Source organism: Lepisosteus platostomus, chromosome 16, assembly GCF_059453375.1.
Source record: "Lepisosteus platostomus isolate fLepPlt1 chromosome 16, fLepPlt1.hap1, whole genome shotgun sequence".
Taxonomy (NCBI): Eukaryota; Metazoa; Chordata; class Actinopteri; order Semionotiformes; family Lepisosteidae; genus Lepisosteus; species Lepisosteus platostomus.
In genome coordinates, this window is record NC_142626.1 from 10,683,078 (window position 1) to 10,705,419 (window position 22,342).

At 37.3% G+C, this 22,342-nt stretch overlaps 1 protein-coding gene across 1 annotated transcript in view; it reads right to left on the bottom strand.

The window, feature by feature from the left end:
- Positions 1–22,342, bottom strand: part of LOC148646869 (NLR family CARD domain-containing protein 3-like) — an 823,351-nt gene that overhangs the window by 123,330 nt on the left and 677,679 nt on the right. Inside the window, exon 24 of the mRNA XM_088608927.1 lies at positions 7,906–8,079. Within this exon, the coding sequence (XP_088465053.1) occupies positions 7,906–8,079 (174 nt within the window). The remainder of the gene's footprint in view (positions 1–7,905; positions 8,080–22,342) is intronic.

The following is a 22,342-nucleotide window of genomic DNA, read 5'->3' on the forward strand; positions in this document are numbered from 1 at the left end:
GTCATTTTTACAATTTGTTAATAATAAAAATGTTAAGTTCTCTAAAGCTTTCTCAGTCAAGTATGATAATTCACACAGGGAGCTGTGTAAGCATGCGCAGGCAGCAAAAGATCAGCTAAACAAGGAAGAAAACGCTTTCAGAGAAAACAGTGTTTCAGTTGTGAAGAATACAGATCACCAATTAAATTTCAGCCTAAACCTGTTCCCACACATCCTGCCCCCACTGCGTTTAGAATATACACAAGGCACTGAAAGCGTCACCGTACTGTAGATGATCAGGTGTTTCGCAGACATAAGCATAGTACATAATTCAGGCTTTTTGAATTTACACCTGGAGTGCACCAGGTATTAGATCTTGTTTATATTAAAGTTATATCAATGGACAGTGGTGGACTGTGCGCTATTTTGTCAGTAACCTGCTAATCTGCGAATCTAATCTAAAATAAAAATAAAAGGAACAAGTAATAGGTTTATTCCAAGATGAAAAGAGAAGAGAGAAAATGCAACATTTCGGCTGTGAAGCCATCTTCAGGTGTGAGGGTCTTCGGCTCAAAATGAAACGCTTGGAGTTTGTAATATAGGGCGCTCTGAACGAGTTAAACTTTGATGCAGAAAAAATATATTTCCCACAAGCTATACTCATTCTCTCCGATGCAGTGCAGTTAAAAAAATATCTTTGATACAGTTCCTAAATTAATATTGTTTATGACAATCAAACACTTTATGCTCCTCTTCTTTTTATGCTCAGCTACTAAAATTTCCCTTTAGTTTCCCTACCGGCCATGTAGTACACGGCATTGTGGAATAATAGTTTAATAATAGATCTGTTTCACTTTTTTTCTTTCTCACCCACTGCGATTCGTGCAGAAGGGTTAAAAAGAAAGTCAGACAGGCAGAGGGAAGAGGGAGGGGTGAAACTGTTACCTGTCATGGATAAAGCGATTAGAAAATAGGTGGATTTACACCTGTGAAAAGCTTTCCAATTTTAATGCGATATGGAAGACATTATTCATAATAAATGATCTTGTAAACTGAAAATGTATGAAGAAGACACATTGCGTATCGCCTCTTTCTACACTTGGAAGAACATTCTAATGTTAATGCGACACTGAAGATATTATTAATAACCTTTGAAATCTGAAGGGAGATCTAAAGGGATCCACACAGTAAAGGTTCCTGCTACTGTAGCTATCAGAGGGAAAGACGGTGACATCACCAAGCAGGCGAGCAGACACACCCTCTAATGTCCGGCGTATGCGTTAAATATATTTAGATCTTTGAATTAATATTGTTATTGATTTCTTTAGCCTCACAACATTGTCGAATAATACTCTTCTTGTGTTTAATTTTTAGTTAAGCAGGATTTGAGCTACAGACCATAATAAAACAGGATTCACTTTTTTAACATATTTAATATTCAAATATTAAGCTTGATATGGACAGAAGGAGCACATAAAAACGTTTCTGAAATAACCACACGTAAGTCTTTGATGCTTAAAATGTTTAGGGAGAAAGTGGAATACTCGTGTGTATTTTTTCTATAATACCAATACCAGCCACCTACCCTGAGTGCATTTAAATCTAACCTCAAAACCTTTCATTTCAGAAGACGTATTGTCTGTATCTGCTTCATTTTCTAATTTTGGTGAGAAACCTTGTCTTTCTTATAGTATTTACTTTGTATTTTTTTTATAAAATACCAACACCAGCCATATACAGTTCGTAATGTAGCGATTTCTATGTCTTTATTTAGTGGTTACATTAGTGACAAAAGCTAAACTTTTAGCTTCAGTAACACAGAAGCCGTATGGCATACATGTTTGTAATGACAAAATAGTATCAATAATATTTATTGTCAGTTATGATATCAGTAGCAGTTTGAAATTATTCGTTGTTATTAATAAATGACTTGGCTTCGAACATGTTGTGATATTTAGAAATATAAAAAACGTCAATATAGTGTCCATAATATTTGCTATTTTAGTTTTTCAAAGAAATGTTTATTTGTTAAAAGAAAATTCATGGTGATAGGTGGGTTTGAACACTCTAGGCATATAAGTCACTTAAGCCATCATGCCACAAACGCAATCACATGAAAAGAAAAGCCCTGGAACAGCCGTACACATATCGATAGTCTTATACTACAGTTTGCGCTACAGTACATGAATATAATTATATCTTCATTAATTTCTGTAGATACGCAATTCCATGTTATATTCCCTATTAATCCCTATTCTAAAAGTATGCTTTTGTTTACTCCGATAACGAGCGTATTTACAGAAAAGGTTAAAACACTATCAGTTTTCACAAAGTATATTAACTTAATATGGTCAGAAGGAGCACGTAAAAACGTTTCCGAAATAACCACATGTAAGACTCTGATGCTTAAAATGTTTAGGGAGAAAGTGGAATACCCGCCATATACAGTACAATTTACATAATATGTTTATGTTCCTAAATTAATATTGTTTATGATCATAAGATGCATTATGCTCCTTTTCTTTTTGTGCTCCTCTTTCCCTTTAGTTGTAAGATTCCATAGAAATATTTAATACTAAACAGATTAAAACATACACAGTACAGAGATTAAATGATTAAATCTTTTCAATACTGACCAAAAAAAATGACACAAGAAGAGTATTTTTGGACAAGGTGAGGCTCTGGCGAAATTGCTCTGTAAACTGAAGAGTTATAGAGAAGATTTTCTCTCCCAGCCTCAGCAGCAAACAGCAGATAATTGTTTTCTTCCTTGATTAGCTGATCTGTCTGCTGCTATTAAAAAGTTGGGCGTGATTTTTTAGCAGCAGACAGATGAGGCAAAAAACAAGCTGTTAACAGGCTGTTTCGTGTTCTTCCTAAGATTGTTGAGTGCAGTGGGGGACATTCAGGAATGTGATTTCACAGATGCTTTTGTTCTGTCTTGCATTGTCAGATTGTGAATAAATAAAAGCATTTATAAAATAAATATAAGGAAATCAGCAATCAAATGTCCTTTTTTTCCGAAACACTCGTATTTTCATACTGTAGTTTGAGTCTTTGTGTAAGCTGTAAATTCTTTTTACTTCTTAATTAAACTTTTGAAACACTTTCCGCGCATTCCGTACAGAAATAAAATCATGTTTTCTACATGTGTTGAGCAGATTAGCAGGTTGCTAACAAAATAGCGCACCGTCCCCTACTGCGCAGTATAACTTTAAACGGACAGGAAAAAGAGCATTTTCAGAGAGCAATTACGTTATGTTTATGCAGAATAAGTTATTAGATTTATGAGCAATCTAATTTCTTATTCGTTTAAACAGTGACATTTCATCTGTATACACAGGTGAGCCAGAAAGTGCTACATTATTAATAACATCTTCCGTGTCGCATTAACATTGAAATGTTCTTTTTAACAAGTGTAAAAAGAGGCGATGGGCATTTAGGTAGATTGCCAGGGAAAAGGATTTATAAATATATTTTGTTAAAGCAAGTCAGTTTCTTGCAAAACATAAAATACATTATTTCCAAGAAAGTTTAGCCTTTGTCACTAATGAAACCACACAATTGGTTAAAATGGGAACAGGTGAGGCAGGCAGAGGGAAGGGGAGGCATCTTCCCACCTCTATGACTAAAGAAAGTGTCAAAGAGAAATGTCTTGAGCGACATACAGAGCCGAAAACGTTTGGTGCGGTCTTCTCTGCTTTAAAGGTACACTCCTTGTGGATGCATTTTCACCTCAAACGTTCGCCCACCAGCTAACACAGAGAAGCACACTGTACAAAATGTACTTGCAAGAATAGCGTTTACAAACATAAAAAAACAAGCTTTATACTGTTATACTACACAGTGTATTAAAACACACTATGTTCACTACACTGCCCACTAAACCTCTTTCCCAGAATTTCACGGGGGCAAGGTCACGTAGCTGAGTCACAGCTGGATACTAATTTTTCTGGTAAAAATTCAGATATTTGTCAACATATTTACTAAAATTAACCATCTCCGTATTTCTGCATAATTACAATATTTATGATGAAGGTGGAAGGTTGTGTACATTTGTAAAACTGAGCAATCTTGCTTTTATAAAATATACCAACTTTTTCACGTTTAATGCTTAACATGCTGTAATACAGTTTACAATGATTACAAGTCTAAACAGTATACAACTTTAATTCTTATCTCTATTCATATAACTATCAAGTGGTATTAAATAAATACAACTTTTTTTGTATAGATGACACTTTTCTCAAATGTATTAAAAAATAAAAAATGATTCCAATCTAATTTTCCCACGTGTGATACCATTAGGAAATACATTACGCTCCTGCTGTGTTTAACGATGGTATGAAAAATAAATTTAAATGGTGAGAAAGCTATGCTTAAAGTTACCTAAGGGACTTAAAAGAAAAAGATAACGATTTACAATGCATTGTCAGATTGTGAATCAATAAAGGCATTTAATTAAACACGCGTTTGCGATTTTAATCAAAATGGGGGTAATGGGGGTAAATAAAGCACATGCCTAACCCATTAGGCCACAGAAGTAATCACATGGGAAGGAGTGAAACTGATACAGACATTTCCAAAGAAAGTGTACTACTGTGATAATTTGAGCTATAGTATATTAATATAATTATATCGTTATTAATTTCTTTAGATAAGCAATTCCATATTATATTCCCTATTAATCAAATTCTAAAAAGTATGCGTGTTTTTACTGTGATAACAAAATATTCGCAGAAAATGTTCAAACACTATACAGTAATTTTCTACAATGTATATAAACTTAATATAGTCAGAACAGACACATAAAAACGTTTCCAAAATACCCACATGTAAGACTTTGATACTTAAAATGTTTAGAAATACTGGTGTGTATTTTTTATTTAAACTACCAATACCAGCCATATACAGTTTACATAATATGTTTATGTTCCTAAATTAATATCGTTTATGTGCATGTGAAAGGCATGGTGAATCAGAGATTTTCAAAACTTAATTTGTATGATTGGAAATCAATACGTGATCAGAAGTGCTTTGGTGTTACGTTTTGTCAATTAAAAAATAAAGTATTTTCGTTTACAAAGACGGTTACAAAGAAAGTGTAATACGTGTAATTACCACGGTAATACATTGAATTTACAGCTTGTCCAAGGTCATTCATTATTAATACTATTAGTAATATCTTCGGAAAGACTTTGATGCATCAAATATTTCTGCATAATTAAAATATTTATGATGCAGGTGGAAGGTTGTGTACTTTTGTCCAACTGAGTAATCTTGCTTTTATAAAATATACCAAATTTTTAATGTTTAATGCTTAACATGCTGTAATACACAGTTTAAAATTATTAAACATCTAAAGAGTATACAACTTAAATTCTTAATTGGAAAAAGACTGTCCTTCAGCAGTGATCGGGATTCAAAACCATGTGTTTTCTGGTGACAGCTCAAATGCTGTACATAAGATGTTAAGCTTTATTAGCTCCACCTGGCAGTTTTACAAGGTGATTCCTTGTTTTACCGCAGTGTACTCCGTGCAGTTTAAATGGCTGCATCCCTATATATAGTATGTGTAAAAAAGATGGGCAAAGTGGGAAAGATTGCATGCTGAGATGTCTAATATGTCATGTTAATATGTAATGAGGTGTTAACAAAGAAACCACACACAACAACTTGTATAAAATCACGTAATAGTTTTTTATCTTTCTATATGCCCTCCTTCTTTCTCGTTTTGTACTTCCTAGGTGTTAATTATTTGATGCATGTGAAAAAGAAAATGTTGTGTCTCAGCATTAGCACATAAAAAAACACAAAAATCACCAGTGTTCACTTACCACAGTTCTGTTAATTTACAGTACAGTTGCAATTCCTTAGAGTGGTAGACAACAGTTTCACTCCTGAATTCCCCAGGTTATTGTTACTCAGATAGAGTTTTCTCAGACTGGAGTGTTAAACTGAGGCCAGATCTTCACAACATCTCTCTGTAAGTCCACACTCACTCATCTTGCAGACAAAAAGACAGGCTCACAGCTGAACATCTGCACAGCTCGTCCAAATCATTGTTTCCATCATTTAGATCCTACATTAGTAGAAACCTCCAAGAAGCAGTGCAGACAGAATCTGACATTATTCTGACATGAAGCAAAACTTAAAAAACTGGAAATTAATTTCTCCCTTGCTCTTGGGAAGGATTGGGACAACAAGAATGAATGTACTTCCAGGATTTCTGTCTTCCTCCTTGTTTCTGTCTTATGCCCCTCAATGACCATTTCTAAAACGTCTGTGTATTTTGTGTGGTTTAAAGTCAGGGTGCCATGCTATTTCTCTCAACCCTCAAAACAACTATTCCTTTCTTGAGTTTTTCTAAGTGATTAATGTATTTAAATTGCAGAATTTAATTATTTTCATAATGCTTTGAGTTATACTAGGTGTAAAACATAATGTTTTAAGTGAGATGAATACCTTTTGCTGGGGAGTGGTCACTCAGGTAGTTGAAGCTTTAAGCTGAGCTGCACAGAAGTTAGACTGTAGATCTGGGAGTGTTTGAGTGCTGTAGGTTTTACCTGAGGTTTTCTTCCCTCCCAAATAAATCTAGACTGAAGTTTGTCCTGAAATTTGACTTTATCTGTCATTACAGGGATATGTTTATACTGTCAGCTAATTGACAAAGTGGTAGTGCTGCATTTGAACACCATCAACATAACTTTTAATAAACAATTATCCAATTCAGGGTCACAGTTACCCAGAGCCTGTCCCAGGAAGCACTGGACACAAGGCAGGATTGAACCCTGGACAGGATGCGAGTCTATCAAAGAGCACACACTCATACCAGTGCCAGCTTTCCCACAAGTATATTAACCTGCCAGCATGTTTGTGGACTGTAGGAGAAAACTGGAACACCACACAAACATGGGGAGAACATACAAACTCCATACAGATAGCACCCCAGCTCTGGAATTGAACCTAGGGCCCCAGTGTGATATCTCCTGCACTGAGCTGATGGAAGCAGTAACCTGGAGACTGAATCCAGGCGCGGGCTCTGCTGGAAGCAAGCAGGGCAGGCAGGAGAAAGTGAAACTAGAGACGCGATCGAAATGGAAGGGTTGAGCTGAGAGGAACTGATTAAAGCACCAGGCAGAGTCGTTTAACATGCAGGGTTCAGTGCACAGGGATCAGTGCAAGACGTGGTCAAACAGGCAAGGTTAAAGCACACAGAGAGAGGAGAAAACATTGGGGAAATTCAAAAGCTGAGAAGAATTAAATGAGACTAAAATAAGAGGTTAACATATTGATAAAGTTTGCATACCTAACTCACTTCCACAGCTACATCCTTTCAGATGTATATAGAATATTAAAAAATACAGTAGGAATACAAGAGTTAAGAGTAAGATACAAATGAGAAATTTGGGTTGGCCCAGTCTTCAAAATCTTGAAGAAATATACAACAATCCTTATTAGGAGTCCTTCTTCTTCTGGGACAAACACCAGATGAGCTGCCTTCAGAGGCAGAAAGATACTTGTTAAGAACTGTCAAGACGGCAGCCATGAAATAAATTTAACTGGTTAAAGCTGAACAGACCTTGTGTTCAAATGAAGAAGGACTCTATGAATGAAATCTCATAGACAATGTTACCCACAGAATTCTAAATCAACAACAACGTAAACATATCTATAAAAAGATGGGCAAAGTGGGAAAGATTGCATGTCGAGTCTCTCAGCAATGAGATATTAACAAAGAAGCCAGAGACAAGAACTTGTATAAAGTTGCGTAGCAGTTTTGTGTCTTTCTGTATGCCCTCTTTCTTTTTTGTTTTGTACTTCCTAGGTGTTTCTTTCTGATGCATGAGAAAAAGTGAATGTTGTGCGTTTCAGAATATCTACATCAAACAATAAAAAACAAAGAAATCACCAGTGTTCACTTACCCCAGTGTTGTTAATTTACAGTTGGGATCCCTCAGAGCTGCAGACAGCAGTTTCACTCCTGAATCCCCCAGGTTATTGTCACTCAGATCCAGCTCTCTCAGACTGGAGTGTTGAGACTGAAGAACAGAGGCCAGATCTTCACAACATCTCTCTGTTAGTCCACACTCCCTCATCCTGCAGACAAAAAAGACAGGAGCACAGCTGAACATTTGCACAGCTCATCCACATCTTTCTTTCCAAGTCTTCACTACAACACCCAGCTCAGCAGTAATATACAACATCATGTCATTATCCATCTCAGAGTGTCCATGGATGAGGATGATGAAGATAACACCTTCAAAATTTGGGTTCCAGGAGGAAGAAGAAAGATGAGAAGAAATTCTCAGTAAGGGAGACAGTGGGACACAGGGAGACACACGGAGCTACAGTGACTGGAAATGGGAAACAGAAATAGAAAGACTTTGACTTTTAACCATAATAAAAATTGCTTCACATTTATTATTATATTTTATTTTGATGTCATCTTCTTATAGTTATTTTAGTTAGTTACAGTGTTGTTGTATTTCTTCAAATGGTTTATTAATCCCAAATGTAAATGACCAATACTGGAGTAAGTGGACTGGAGATTTTGATGTTTGCAGATATTTTGAGAAAAACAACTTTCCCATTTAACGAAAAGACAGACTCCCAGACTCCCACATGTAACATAGTCAAAACACACCAACACTTTCAGACAAGAGTCTACAGTTTTACTGGAGGAATACTAGAGACATTCTGCTCCTCACCAACCCCTCAAACACTCTCCTCCTCTACAGACCCTCCACCTGAGACTGTGTTAATCCTGCTCTTGTAGAAGAGGAGCTGGGTCTGGCCCAGCAGAAAGAGCACTGGGTACAATTCTCTTCTTACTAACATAACTCACCCTGAACACAACAGCAGCCGGAACACAACCGCACATCCGGAGTGTTTTTTCTTTGAGAATGAATGTGGATGCCTTGCACTATGTTCATCCTCTCCAGACATTTTACCAATCCTAATCCAGTCCCTTCTGTTCCTCTTTTTTCCTGATAATTTCTCCCTTTTTCCCCCTGTCTATTGAATTTAAACTCACCCACACCTCCAAGCTCATTAGTTGATCCGTACACTCTGGATCTCTCCATAGTGCTGTTGTGATTCTCGCTCTCCAGCTTTTTACTCTAGGGACACGTAGCTTCGGACCCCCTCAAGTTCAATGAGCACAGTACATGTTTATTTAACCTGGTTGAACTAAAATATAGCTTGTATTCACTAGAACCCTTATAGTATAGCACCCCAAACAATTACAGTATCTCCAGTTTTACTAGAGGAATTCTAGTGAGATCCTGCTCTTCACCAACCCCTCAAACTCTCACTCCCTCTACAGACCCTCTGCCTGAGACTGTGTTTATCCTGCTCTTGTAGAAGAGGAGTTGGCTCTGGCCCAGCAGAAAGTGCACTGGGTGCAATTCTCTTCTTACTGACATAACTCACCCTAAACACAACAGCAGGGCTGCTGAAGGTCAGAATAAGGTTAGAGAAGAGTTGGATCAAGAGAGTCAACATGAGGGTCAGACAGGTTCAGGTGCTATAGCAGTGAAAGTGTACCTGAATATCAACACAGAAGTGAAACCATAACCAGAGGTACAACATTAAATTCATACAGTATATAACACACAGGATGACCTAGGTTCTTAATGTGACCGATGTTAATGTTCTTAATGTGGCATAACAAAATGACACTTTTAATTTGGCAGTGCCTCCACCTGAAACAGACCTGAATCAATCTGTGAGTATATTAGGCTTTTGGGACACATACTGCAGCCTACTGCTAATGTAGCAGTTGTAGGGAAAACCGGCTCAGGGACGCCAAATATGTAATCATAGTGGCTCTCTGAAGGCACCAGTTCTGTAGGGTTTGGGCATTTATTGAGACAATTATTAATTGTAGCAGTAAATCACAAAGTTGATTCTTTTGATGGCTTTAGAATCCAACCATGCGACATAACTCAAACAACGCACACACACAGGTACTAATACACGAGGATACATTTATTAATACATAGAATATGCATGTAAACCTAACAGATCTTATCGAGAGGGTTATCAGAATACAAAAGATATATATTCAATCAGTTACAAAGTGTTACACATATCAAGAGGACATACGTTCAGTATATCATTCATTTTGACCGTTTCGTAAATGCACTTGGTTATAACTTCTACATCAGATACTCAAAACAAGTACATAACTCTTAGGAATTAAATTGATATCAACTGGTTGGGATAACAATTGAATTCTCGAGCTGTAATGCAGTGAAGTTGAATACTCATCCAATCTTTGGGGATTCAGATCTCCTGCGGGCACAAAGGAACAGTTGCAGGCTGTTGCTGTCCAATCCGCGCTCTCTGGCTCGGTGCCAGGCTGTGCTGTGCGGCTTGCGACGGCGCGCTGCTGATGTTCACTGTTGGTTTTAACTAGTAAAGTTTGTGCACAGGAGAAAAGATGATTGTGGGTCCCAGCAAGTCAGGAAGAGGACCGGTTCGTTCCTGATGAAGAGCTAGTTCTGAATAGTGATTCAGCTTTCCACAGTTCCGACCTGTTCACGAGGCCTGCTGCTGGTTACTCTCTGGCAACCTCCGCTCTAGACTCTTAGAACAAAGGAAAGTTCTGGCACTCGGACACACTGGCCGTTCCGTGGTTGTCCGGGCTGAGTCTCAGGATGGTCAGGAGGCGCGCTGCGAGAATGTCCTGCCCTTGGGAGCCTTCTGCTCCTGGGCCGTCCTGCCCTGGAATTCTACTTTGAATTCCCTTTAGAATCTTACTGAATCTTGTTGAATCTTCCCTTCTGAATCTGAATCTGAATCTCACAGGCTCTCTGTGTTGCCTGTTTTTACCTGGAGGAACTTCAGCTCATTGATTGGCTGAAAGTTCCATGGGCATCAGAGTCCCACGTGGGTTACTCGGCCCTACCAGTCCCTGATTGGTTGATCAAGGTGAGATATGAGTCACTTACTCCTGACACTTAGTAATGCAGTCCAGATGTCCAACTGGCACTCCCTAGACAGATAGGCGCCAATGGATGACCATTGATCATGATAGCCAGGCTTAGCTAAGTGCATCCCCCTTTGGGAGCTGTCCTTATCAAAAGAAAACATCTTGCATGAATGGTTTCTCTGTGGCTGCACCACAGAGATGAACAGAGAAATGGGGCCTCATTTGGGAAGGCTCAGAACACTTAATTCTGCCTTATTAATAAGCCTCGCTGCTACACAGTACTGCCAAATTGTAATGTACAGCTAGCTACATAAAGTGACACTAGCTTGGCAGCACCTTTCAAAATGAAATGAAAGCCTAAACCCTGCTTAAGAAAAAAAATTCCTGGACCAGGTAAAGTCAACTTTAGCAAAGACATGGTTATGTACTATTAGGTGAGGGTCTGTAGAATAGATTTGAGTTACTTTTGGAGAGGCACAATTTTTTGTTTGTTTGGGAGGGGAGTGAGACCACTCCCTGTGCATCACTGCATGGTCCCAGTCTGGGTGGTCTTATCAACCCCAGCAGTTGTGACAGAGACCCAATATGACAAAAACAAGGTGATTTTCTATTAGCTGTGGGTCTGTAGAATAAATTTAAGGTATTTTTGTAGAGGCACAAATTTTTCTTTGGTCATGACAGGAGTGAGACCACACCTTGCTCATCACTGCACGGTCCCAGTCTGGTAATAGGAGCTGCTCTTCATACCTCAGCAGTTTTGACAGAGACACGTGGAAGAGGTATTCGTTTAAATAATTTAAGTGTGATAACACTTTGTTACGGAGCCCGGGAGGGGCCATCAGTAGGAAAAAAAGTTATATCGTGGGAACGATTTACAATTCGTGCTCACGAAATTACTTTTTCCTTCGTTTTCCTTGTATCACGGTATTCGCACGCATGTAGAAAGTTTCTAAAATGCCAGCATTATCCCAGGCTCCGAGCAACCACTATCAAACGCTATATAACACATTTCCGCATCTTTATATCTGTTGTGTATCTTAATAAAGAGCCGTTCTTATATTATTTTAACTATTTTATTAACTACACAGATCACGCCCTTACACCATATATTCCCGCCTTCTACTCTCTCGTTCTGTTGTCTCGCGATGTCTACTCACTATACTACATCCCTTCCTTTGTTATTTTTAAAGTCCATAACTTTACCATACAATTGTAACAATTCTATATCAACACACAGTAAACGGTTATTAACTATTACAACAAAATGTATGTAAAACCTTCCATTTCTATTCAACACATTTTACAACAATTTCTATGCGTACCAACTCAAATTTTAGTTCACTTAAGTCACTTCTAAATATCACCTCATTTCTAGCAGTCTAAGCAACATCTACATAGATAACACAAACAAAATAGGGCAATTTAACATTTGGAGAGCTGTGCAAGTCCTATATTTTTAAATGTCTCTGTAACGAGCCGGTTTCCTGATAACCCTGCCACTTCTGGTTGTTACTTCACTTCTGGGTAAAGTTACTGGCTCTCCTACGGATGTACTCTCCACTGTCTGAGGACTCCACGTCAGAAAGTCCTGTATTCTCAGCATTTTCTGTTTCTGCAGATTCAAAATCAAGATCCAATGGAGGAGCGTGTCGAAGATGTTTTACATTTCTCATTATTTTTGAGCCATCTTCCACATTCACTAACTCAAAAGAGTTACAAGAGGTGTTGAGGGGTTTATGATCCATATGAAGTGTGAACTTGCCTCCCCATAAACATGTCCTAAAATGTTCCACTGCCCAAACACAACCCAAGGCTTCACACTCTATTTGCGAGTAATGCCTTTCTGTTGGGGTAAGTAAGCGACTTGCATATGCCACTGGTTTGTTCTGTCCATGTTCTTGTCTTTGTAGCAATACTGCTCCAAGCCTTACAGGACTCGTGTCACGGATCACTACTGTTGGCGCATCTAGTTTGAAGCAGCCATTCAAAATGCGCGGTACAAACCCGCAGTACGGTAAACTACCCACAAGCCACCGCAGGGCACCGCGGTAAGTGATTGACAGGGGCACTCGTGGTGCATTGGTTGGTAGTGAAAAGATTTAATCATTTAATGTCTTTACTGTGCACATTTTAATCCGCTTAGTTTTGAATATTTATATGGAATTTTACCACTAAAATTGTGTATGGCTGGTCTTGGTAGTTTAAAGAAAAAATACACACCAGTCTTCCATTTCTCCCTAAACATTTTAAGCATGAAAGTTTTATGAAACGGTACCCAAATATGCGATTGCTGTATAGAATGAATTTTAATTTTAAAAAATTATTTAACACGCAAATTAATGGAAATGTTTACATCTTCCGCCTGAGAACAGTCACCCTTTGCTACCCAACGCAGAAACACAGCCACTAACTAGCAAAGAGAGGACATTAGCTAGCCAATATGATAAAAAAATAAATGATTATTTTGTTTATTTCTTTTGCACATTTATTTGAACATTTCCATCGATTGTATAAGCACTTGGAAACTGTCCAATCCCTAGTTCATCCGGCATTTTCTTTTACGCTGCCGGCATTCTCCCGGTCTGGCGCTGGTCTGTGTCTTCTAGGACAGTGGTTCTCAAACTGTGGTACGCGTCCCGGCAGTGGTACGTGGAGTGCCGCCAGGTGGTACGCCAAATGACCATGGAACTGTGTTGTGTGCGCTGAAAAAATCAGGACAGGTTTTCATATTTTGTATTTTTATACGTGTCGAATACGCAGCCTACGTACTACGGTACAGTGCACGCTAATACTTCAGTGCACACAAGAGATACTCTGTAATTCTATACCACTCTATAGGAATGAGTACTATGGACGCAAGTGACCAATTGTAATTTAAAAAAGCTACTGTATCAGAGTTAATGTGGAGCTAATGTGTCGGAGTTTGTACAGACGGTGCTAGAGCAATGACAAGCCGACACAGCGGTGTAGTTGCACGAATTAGAGAGGTTGCTCCAGAAATTAATGGTTTCATTGCAACATCCACCGCGAGACCTTTGCCGTCAAGAAAATGCCTGACGATTTAAAATCTTTTAGACTGTTGTGAATTGTATCAAGGCTCGAAAAATTAATTCACATCTGCTTTGCTCGACTAAACAGGCTCACCCCTCTCACTGAAATGGTGCTTTTTTATTTTTGTGTTTTTTTTTCTGTAAAACACTTTGAGAAGCCACATTTTAATATATCAAACAAAGTTTATTATTATTATGTATGTCTGAGTGTGTGTGCACATGCGCTCATGTTGGTCATTGATAATTTCTGGGGTTCCTATGAGATGATGACTTGTAGAGAAGGTGGTACTTGGATGCTTTGGTTGGATTAGGGGTGGTACTTGGTCCAAAAAGTTTGAGAACCACTGTTCTAGGATATAATGCCAGCGAACTCTTGTTTTTATGTCTACTATAACAGACAATCTCCTTTGCTTTTAACCGAGCGTTTAATAATTTCCTAAAATGAAAATGATTTACTTTATTTCCCTCACGGGATCAATAAAAGTATCTATCATCTGTCTAAACTATGGGACAGAATTCTGGGGTCTCCCCATACCAGAGATTATGATAGGGCTTCAGAATGGTGATTGGCTGACACCATCTGACACCAGTTTGCTATACATACTGTACCAGGAAGAGGATTTCGAAACGTGTATTTTAAAAGTTTAAGAAGTAAAAACCTTACAGCGTACACAGATTTCTAAACTGATCAGGATCGTTATCTTTGTCTTATGCATAATAATGTTCACCGCTCTGTCCAGCAAATTATTAATAAACTTTATTTTATATAGCGTTTTAAACGAATAAGTAATTAGATTGCTCATAAACCTAATCACTTATTCTACATAAACACAGCGTAATTGCTCTCTGAAAATGCTTTTTCTTTTTGTTTAGGCTCAGATTTCAACTATAGATCGTATTATTATAAACCTTCTTGGAAAAATGTCTTTTATGTAAACCATGTTTGCTATTAATTCATTTAGGGCTAGAATATGTTCATTGTCTTCCAATGAAAGAAGGGTTCCTTTCGCCGTAGTCGAGTTGACATTAGAAGCTTGCCACGCCCGGACTGTTACACCAACGCATTAGCATGTTAAAGCTATTTCATTGAGGAGCCTAGCCTTTCTTAACTAGTAAGTACTGTACTTACTGGGTTTTTGAGGGGGGAGGTGTCTTTCACTGGAAATCTCACCTCCCTCTACTTTGAAAATACCTGTGAAACCGGTTTAATTCGTCACAGCCAGCACTCCCGCAGAGAGGGGGGTTGTATTTGCAGTGTATCGGTATACAGTAGATGGGAAAGCCAGAGCCGACGTGCTACGCCGCCACGTGTTATGCTCTTCGTTAATGTCTAAGCTGGAACACATCATTATATCTTATTTTGTATTTCTTAAAAAAAAAATTGTTTGCCCAGCCTAACAGTATTGTTGTTATTGTTTTTAACCTGTAAAGCGCTTTGAGGGGCCACCTTTAAAGGCGCCATATACAATAAAGTTCATTATTATTACTATTGTTAATTTGCTGGAGAGGTGAACATTATTACACAGAAGACAAAGATAGCGATTTACGTTGCATTGTGCATTGTGCTGCTGTAATACAGTTTTAAATAATTAAAAGTCCTAACAGTATCAGCTTTATTTATGGGTTTTAAATAAAGGCGATTTAAACACGATTTAAATCAATATAAATGTTTATATTGTAACGCCTAGGTGACTATTCATTGTTATTGAAATGTCTTAAATTCAATCATGTTGTGATATTTAGAAATACACATTTGTTTGGTGCGAGTGAAGTTTTATTTAATCTCTAAGCCATACTGATTCTTATGGAAGCCATACACTATGGTATTCTCTTCGATGCAGTGCAGTTAAAAACATATCTCTGATGCTGTTCCTAAATGAATATCATTTATGACCATCAGACGCTTTATGCTCCTTTTCTTTTTTTCCAGTAGATTGAACAGGGAGAGGCATTTCATGATATACTTTTCACTGATGAAACAACAGTGGCTCCGGAACAGTTTTCAACCATGTCATTTTATAAAAAGGGGAGATATGTAGGCGTTACTGAAGCTAAATGTTTAGCCTTTGTCACTAATGTAACCACTAAATAAAGACATATAGAAATCCCTACGTTACAGACTGTATATGACTGGTATTGGTAGTTCAAAGAAAAAATACACACCAGTATTCCACTATCTCCCGAAACATTTTAAGCATCAGAGTCTTACATGTGGTTATTTCGGAAACGTTTGTACGTGCTCCTTCTGACCATGTTACTGTTTACTGTTACTGACCATATTAAGTTTAAGTGCCTGTGGGCACTTTTCCTGTCCGTGGGGGGTGGACCGTCTTTCATTAGAAGGTTAGTCTGTTCTACTCTGAGAATGTAGAGGGGGTGGAAAGTGCCCGCGGTCACTTAATTAGTATTAAAAGTCGCACTGATTCCCTTGCGAAGATACGGACATAGGAATATTCGTGTGTGGTCAAAAAAATGGCATAAAAAATGACAAAGTGAAGGCTGTGAAAACATTAACAATGTACTTTATACACAAAGCAAGTGTTCTCACAACTCTAGGAGGTTTCGCGAAAATGCTACAGGCGTGCCAAAATCGTTTTTTTTTAATTCAAGGTGGCTTTACCGCGGTTTTCATTTTCAGATTGTGAATCAAAAAGGCATTTAATTAAACACGCGATTGCGATTTTAATCAATTACTGTATTGATTGAAACACACATTCTGTACAGATACAGTACAGTCACATTCTCCTGTCGTCCAGTGGTGTAAAACGAATTAGCAGGTGATTGAGATAACAATGCACAGACCACCGAGTGGAATGTTCTCATTTGTTCTAAATTGTAAAAAGAGGTGATAATTCTTAATAATTCCGTGTCGCATGAACTAACCTCTTCAGTTTATTCCGCCAGACAGTACATGAATATAATTATATTGTTATTAATTTGTTTAGATACGCAATTCTATATTATATTCCCTGTTAATCAAATTCTAAAAGTATGCATTTGTTAGATAACAAGCGAATTCACAGAAAAGGTTAAAAGACTATCACTTTTCACAAAGAATATAATCCTAATATAAGTCTAAATCCTAATATAAGTCTAAACAGTATCAGCTTTATTTACGGGTTGCAATTTTAAAAAAGTCAAAAACCGCACTCAAAATGCAATTTAGAGCTATCTGGCAAGAGGAGACACCCAAATTAATAATGTAGCATGCCACTGTTTGTGCATGAACAAGGTTATACTGCTATTTCCTTAGATACGCGATGCCTGTCTGTCCTGGCTGTGCTCTCTCTCTCTCTCAATTCAATTCAAGGTGCTTTATTAGCATGACAGATAGGTACAATCAGTGTTGGGTATTTACTTTGCCTTGAGATGCCACTTTTAAAGGTGATATATAAAATCAAGGCATTAACTTGCTTTAACTCCGCAAGTCTGAGTTCTTGTGTCTGTCCTATCGGAACCCGAAAGTATTACAATATGTATCTTTATAGCAGGTGGTGTACAGCTTTTTAGTATAGATTACACTTTTCTAAAATGTATTTAAAAAATAAAAACAATTACAATATAATCTTTCCACGTTTGATCCCAAGATCCCAAGAAAAATAAATCTAAACGGGGAGAAAGCTATGCTGAAAGTTTATTAAGATACTAAGAAGACAAAGATATCGATTTATGTTGCATTTGTCTGATTGTGAATCAAAAAACACATATATTTAAACCCGCGTTTGTGATTTAAATCAAAACGCGATTTAAATCAATATAAATGTTTATATCGTAACGCCTAGGTGACTATTCATTGTTATTAAAATGACTTAAATTCGATCATGTTGTGATATTTAGAAATATAAATTTGTTTGGTGCAAGTGAGGTTTTATTTAATCTCTGAGCCAGGGAAACGTTTCATTTTTTCAAAGAAATGTTTGTTAAAAAAAGTTCATGGCTCGAGCAGTATTTGATCACAGACCGTGTGACATGGGAGTCAGGAACCTAACCCACAGCACCACCGGCAAGGTCACATAGAGAGTGCTGAAAAAGCACTACAGAAACATTATCGACAGACAATGTACAGTGTGTACTATTCTTGTGTTGCGGGTACATGAATATAATTATATCGTTATTAAATTCTTTAGATACGCGATTCCATATTATATTCCCTATTAATCAAATTCTAAAAGTATGCTTGTAGACTCCGGTATCACGTTAGTTAAAGACTTCGATTCTTAAAATATTTAGGGAGAAATGGAATACTGGTGTGTATGTTTTCTTTAAAGTACCGAGACCAGCCATATACTGTATGTTTAAGTTCCAAAATTAATATCGTTTATGGCCTTCACACGCGTTATAGTATGCTCCTATTCTTTTTATGCTCAGCTACTAAGATTTCCCTTCAGTGGTAAAATTCCATATAAATATTCAATACTTAAACGGGCACAGTTAAGACATTAAATATACATATACATACTGTATACAGTACAGTTTGCATACGGTAATATGTTTATGTTCCTAAATCAATCTCTTTTAGGAGCATGTGAAAGGCATGGTGAATCGATTCTCAAAAATTACTGTACTTTGTATGATTGGAAACAAATGCGTGATTGTGAAATGCTGTGGTATTACTTTTACAAAGACGGTCAATGAAAAAAAGAATGTGGACCAGGGCAATACTTTGAGTTTACAGCTTGTCCAAGGTCATTCATTATTAATACTATTAGTAATATCTTCGTTAAAGACTTTGATGGCTACAGCTCAAACATGAGAGGTTGAGCTTTATTAGCTCCACCTTGTGGAAATTCTGGATACTATTATTTTACTTGTGGTATTACAGGAGAACCTACGGTAACTCGCGGTAGACTGCGTAAAGCGCACCACAAAATAAGCGGTATCGCCCGCTCGTTTTGAATGGCTGCATCTGTACATGTGGTTAGTTTGGAAAAGTTTTTACATGCTCCTTCTGGCTATATTACAGATGCAGCCATTCAAAACGAGCAAGGTATGCTGCGGTACAACGCGGTTGGCGTGTCACATATCAATGCGTCATATCACAGCATACCGCATGCAAATTAGGTTATGTTAATAGTATCCGGAACCACCTTGTAAAACTGCCAGGTGGAGCTAATAAAGCTTACCCTCTCATGTACAGCATTTGAGCTGTCACCAGAAAACGCGTGGTTACAAATCCCAGTCACTGCTGAAAGACAGTCATTTTCCAATTAAGAATTTAAACGACAATACTTTATTTTTTCATTGACAAAAAGTAACACCACAGCATTTCGTTGATCCGATAACATATCCGTTTCCAATCATACAAAGTAAGTTTTGAGAATCTCCGATTCACCATGCCTTTCCACGTGCTCATAAAGGATATTAATTTAGGAATACAGACATATTATGTAAACTGTATATGGCTAGTATTGGTATTTTAAAGAAAAAATACACACCAGTATTCCACTTTCTCCCTAAACATTTTAAGCATGAAAGTCTTTCATGTAGTTATTTTGGAAATATTTTTACGTCCTCCTTCTTACCACATTAAGTTTATATACTTTGTGAAAAGTGATAGTGTTTCAACCTTTTTTGTGAATTCGCTTGTTATCGGCGTGAACAAAAGCATACTTTTAGAATTTGATTAACGGGGAATATATTATGGAATCGTGTATCTAAAGAATTTAATAACGATATAATTATATTCATGTACTGTCTGGCGGAATGAACTGAAGAGTGAGTTAATGCGACACAGAAGATAATATTAATAATGTAGTCCTTTCAGGCTCACGCCCTACCAGCTGGGGAATTGAACCCAGGCCTCGAGCATCACTCAAAAGGGAAGCAGCCAGTTGAGCTATAGTGAGATCTACCTTCAACCCCCCCCGGACCAGGTCCCTCCTATTCATATGAAAGGCAGTGACATCACCGCGCTGGCAAGCCCTCATCAAAGTTTAACTCATTCAGAGCGCCGTACATGACAAACTCCAAGCGTTTCATTTTAGGCTGAAGACCTTCACACCTGAAGAAGGCTTCACAGCCAAAATGTTGTGTTTTCTCTCTTCTCTTTTCAGCATGGAATAAACCTATTACTTGTTCCTTTGCAGACTACGCAGGCTGACATGGCTACGCCACCTGAAGTAGTGTTAATAATAATAATAATAATTGCTTACACTTATATAGCGCTTTTCTAGACACTCCACTCAAAGTGCTTTACAGGTAATGGGGACTCCCCTCCACCACCACCAATGTGCAGCATCCACCTGGATGATGTGACGGCAGCCATAGTGCGCCAGAACGCTCACCACACATCAGCTATCAGTGGGGAGGAGAGCAGAGTAATGTAGCCAATTCATAGAGGGGGATTATTAGGAGGCCATGATTGGTACGGGCCAATTGGAAATTTGGCCAGAACACCGGGGTTACACCCCTACTCTTTTCGAGAAGCGCCCTGGGATTTTTTAATGACCACAGTGATAATAGATGTGGTTGATGTTTTCCCCATTAAACAATGTGCTTATCGTGCAAATCCTGCTAAACTAAAAATTAGACACAAGAAGAGTATTATTGGACAATGTTGTGAGGATCTGGTGGAATTTCTCTGTAAACTGAACGAGTTATAGAGGAGACACATATCACTTCTTTTTACACTTGTAAAAAAGAACATTTCACTCAGTGGGCGAAGCATTGTTATCGCAATCACCTGTTAATTCGATTTATACCACGAGAAGACAGGATAATGTGATTGTACTGAATCTGTACAGAATGTGTGTTACGTTTACAAAATTAAAGTGTTTAAAATGTATAATTAAAAAGTAAAAAAAAAACTTAAAGCTTACGCAAAGATTCTAAGATGATCATGAGAAAGTGTATTGCATGTATAATGGTCTAACCCCATTACCCCTGTTTTGATTAAAATCGCGTGTTTAATTAAATACTTTTATTGATTCATAATCTGACAAAGATGGTGCATAATTGCGCATCAAGCAAAATCCTGTATCCCCGATTGTCAGAAAAAATAATTAGCTCACTGATATGTTTATGTAGAGGTTGTGAAAATTTTCACAAGTCGTGGTCTTTAAAATGCATTTGGTTTGAAGGCTTTCTGTGTTTCACTTGCGAAGATATGGACAAAAGAATATTCGAGCGTGGTAAAAAAAAAATGGCATAAAAATAAGATGGGAAAAATATTTTTTAAATTTTTAAAAAATAAATAAAAAATGATATATAATGATGTGTTCCTGCTTAACTTAGACATTGCATGACTTTTAAACCTATAAAAACAGGTTTTGATAGTTAATAACCACTTTTTATGAGCAAAAAAACAGCTGATTTTTCTTCCTCGTGATCAGCTTAGAATCTGTGTATGCTGTAAGGTTTTTACTTCTTAATTAAACGTTTAAAATACACAAATTTCATAAAGACAACACACGTTTCGAATAGAAAAAATCATATTCTGTTGTCTTCCTGGTATGTAGAACAGATCATCAGGTATTTTTCTCCCAATCAGAGGCTCTGAAAATAGCGTACCACCCACTTCGCTCTGTCAGATAGAGGGAGGAAGCGCTGAGCTCTTTATTGCACAATGGCCGTTCTGCGTCTGCATTCATAACTTAGTGCTTAAAATTAAACAACGTAAATGTAAATCATTTTCTTTGACTTCTAAGTCCCTTAATTATCATTAAGCACAGGTTTCTCACCACTTAGACTACTTTTTGATACCATCATTAGACAAAGCAGGAACTTGTTGTACTTTCTAATGACATTACACGTGGAAAGATTACAGATTTTAATTGTCTTTTATTTTGTTATACGTTTTAGAAAAGTTTAATCAAAACATACACCACAAAACTATTCTCGATTGTATTTCTTAATGCTATGTTACATTTAGTTCATTGTTTTGAACACATCTAATTTAGAAAGTTAGGTGTTAGCATAAACTATTAGTAATCAATAATATTACATTTAGCACTGTAATAAATTGTTGCACTTTTCCCCGCATCTTGTAATACCATATTTTTATTGTTCAAATATGCATTAAATCTGACTACCAGAAAATAAGTTAAATACAAAATTAAAGAAAAATAGGGTAAAACATCATTCAAAATATTTTGCTAACAATGTTAACTGTTTATAAAAATAAAATGTATTAACTAAGGAATAGGATGGCAGTTTGTTAGTATGTTTTTTTTCATAAATACAACAGAACCAGATGTCTCAGTGGCTTTCAAAATTAAATTATGCATGCATACCTCTGAACTAGAATTTTAACTAAGCAATCCACGCATTTCTAATGGTGGCCAAGTGGTTAGAATTGCTATCTTGCAGCACTGGGGCCCTAGGTTCAATTCCTGCCATCCTGTGTGTGTGGAGTTTGCATGTTCTTCTTGGGTTC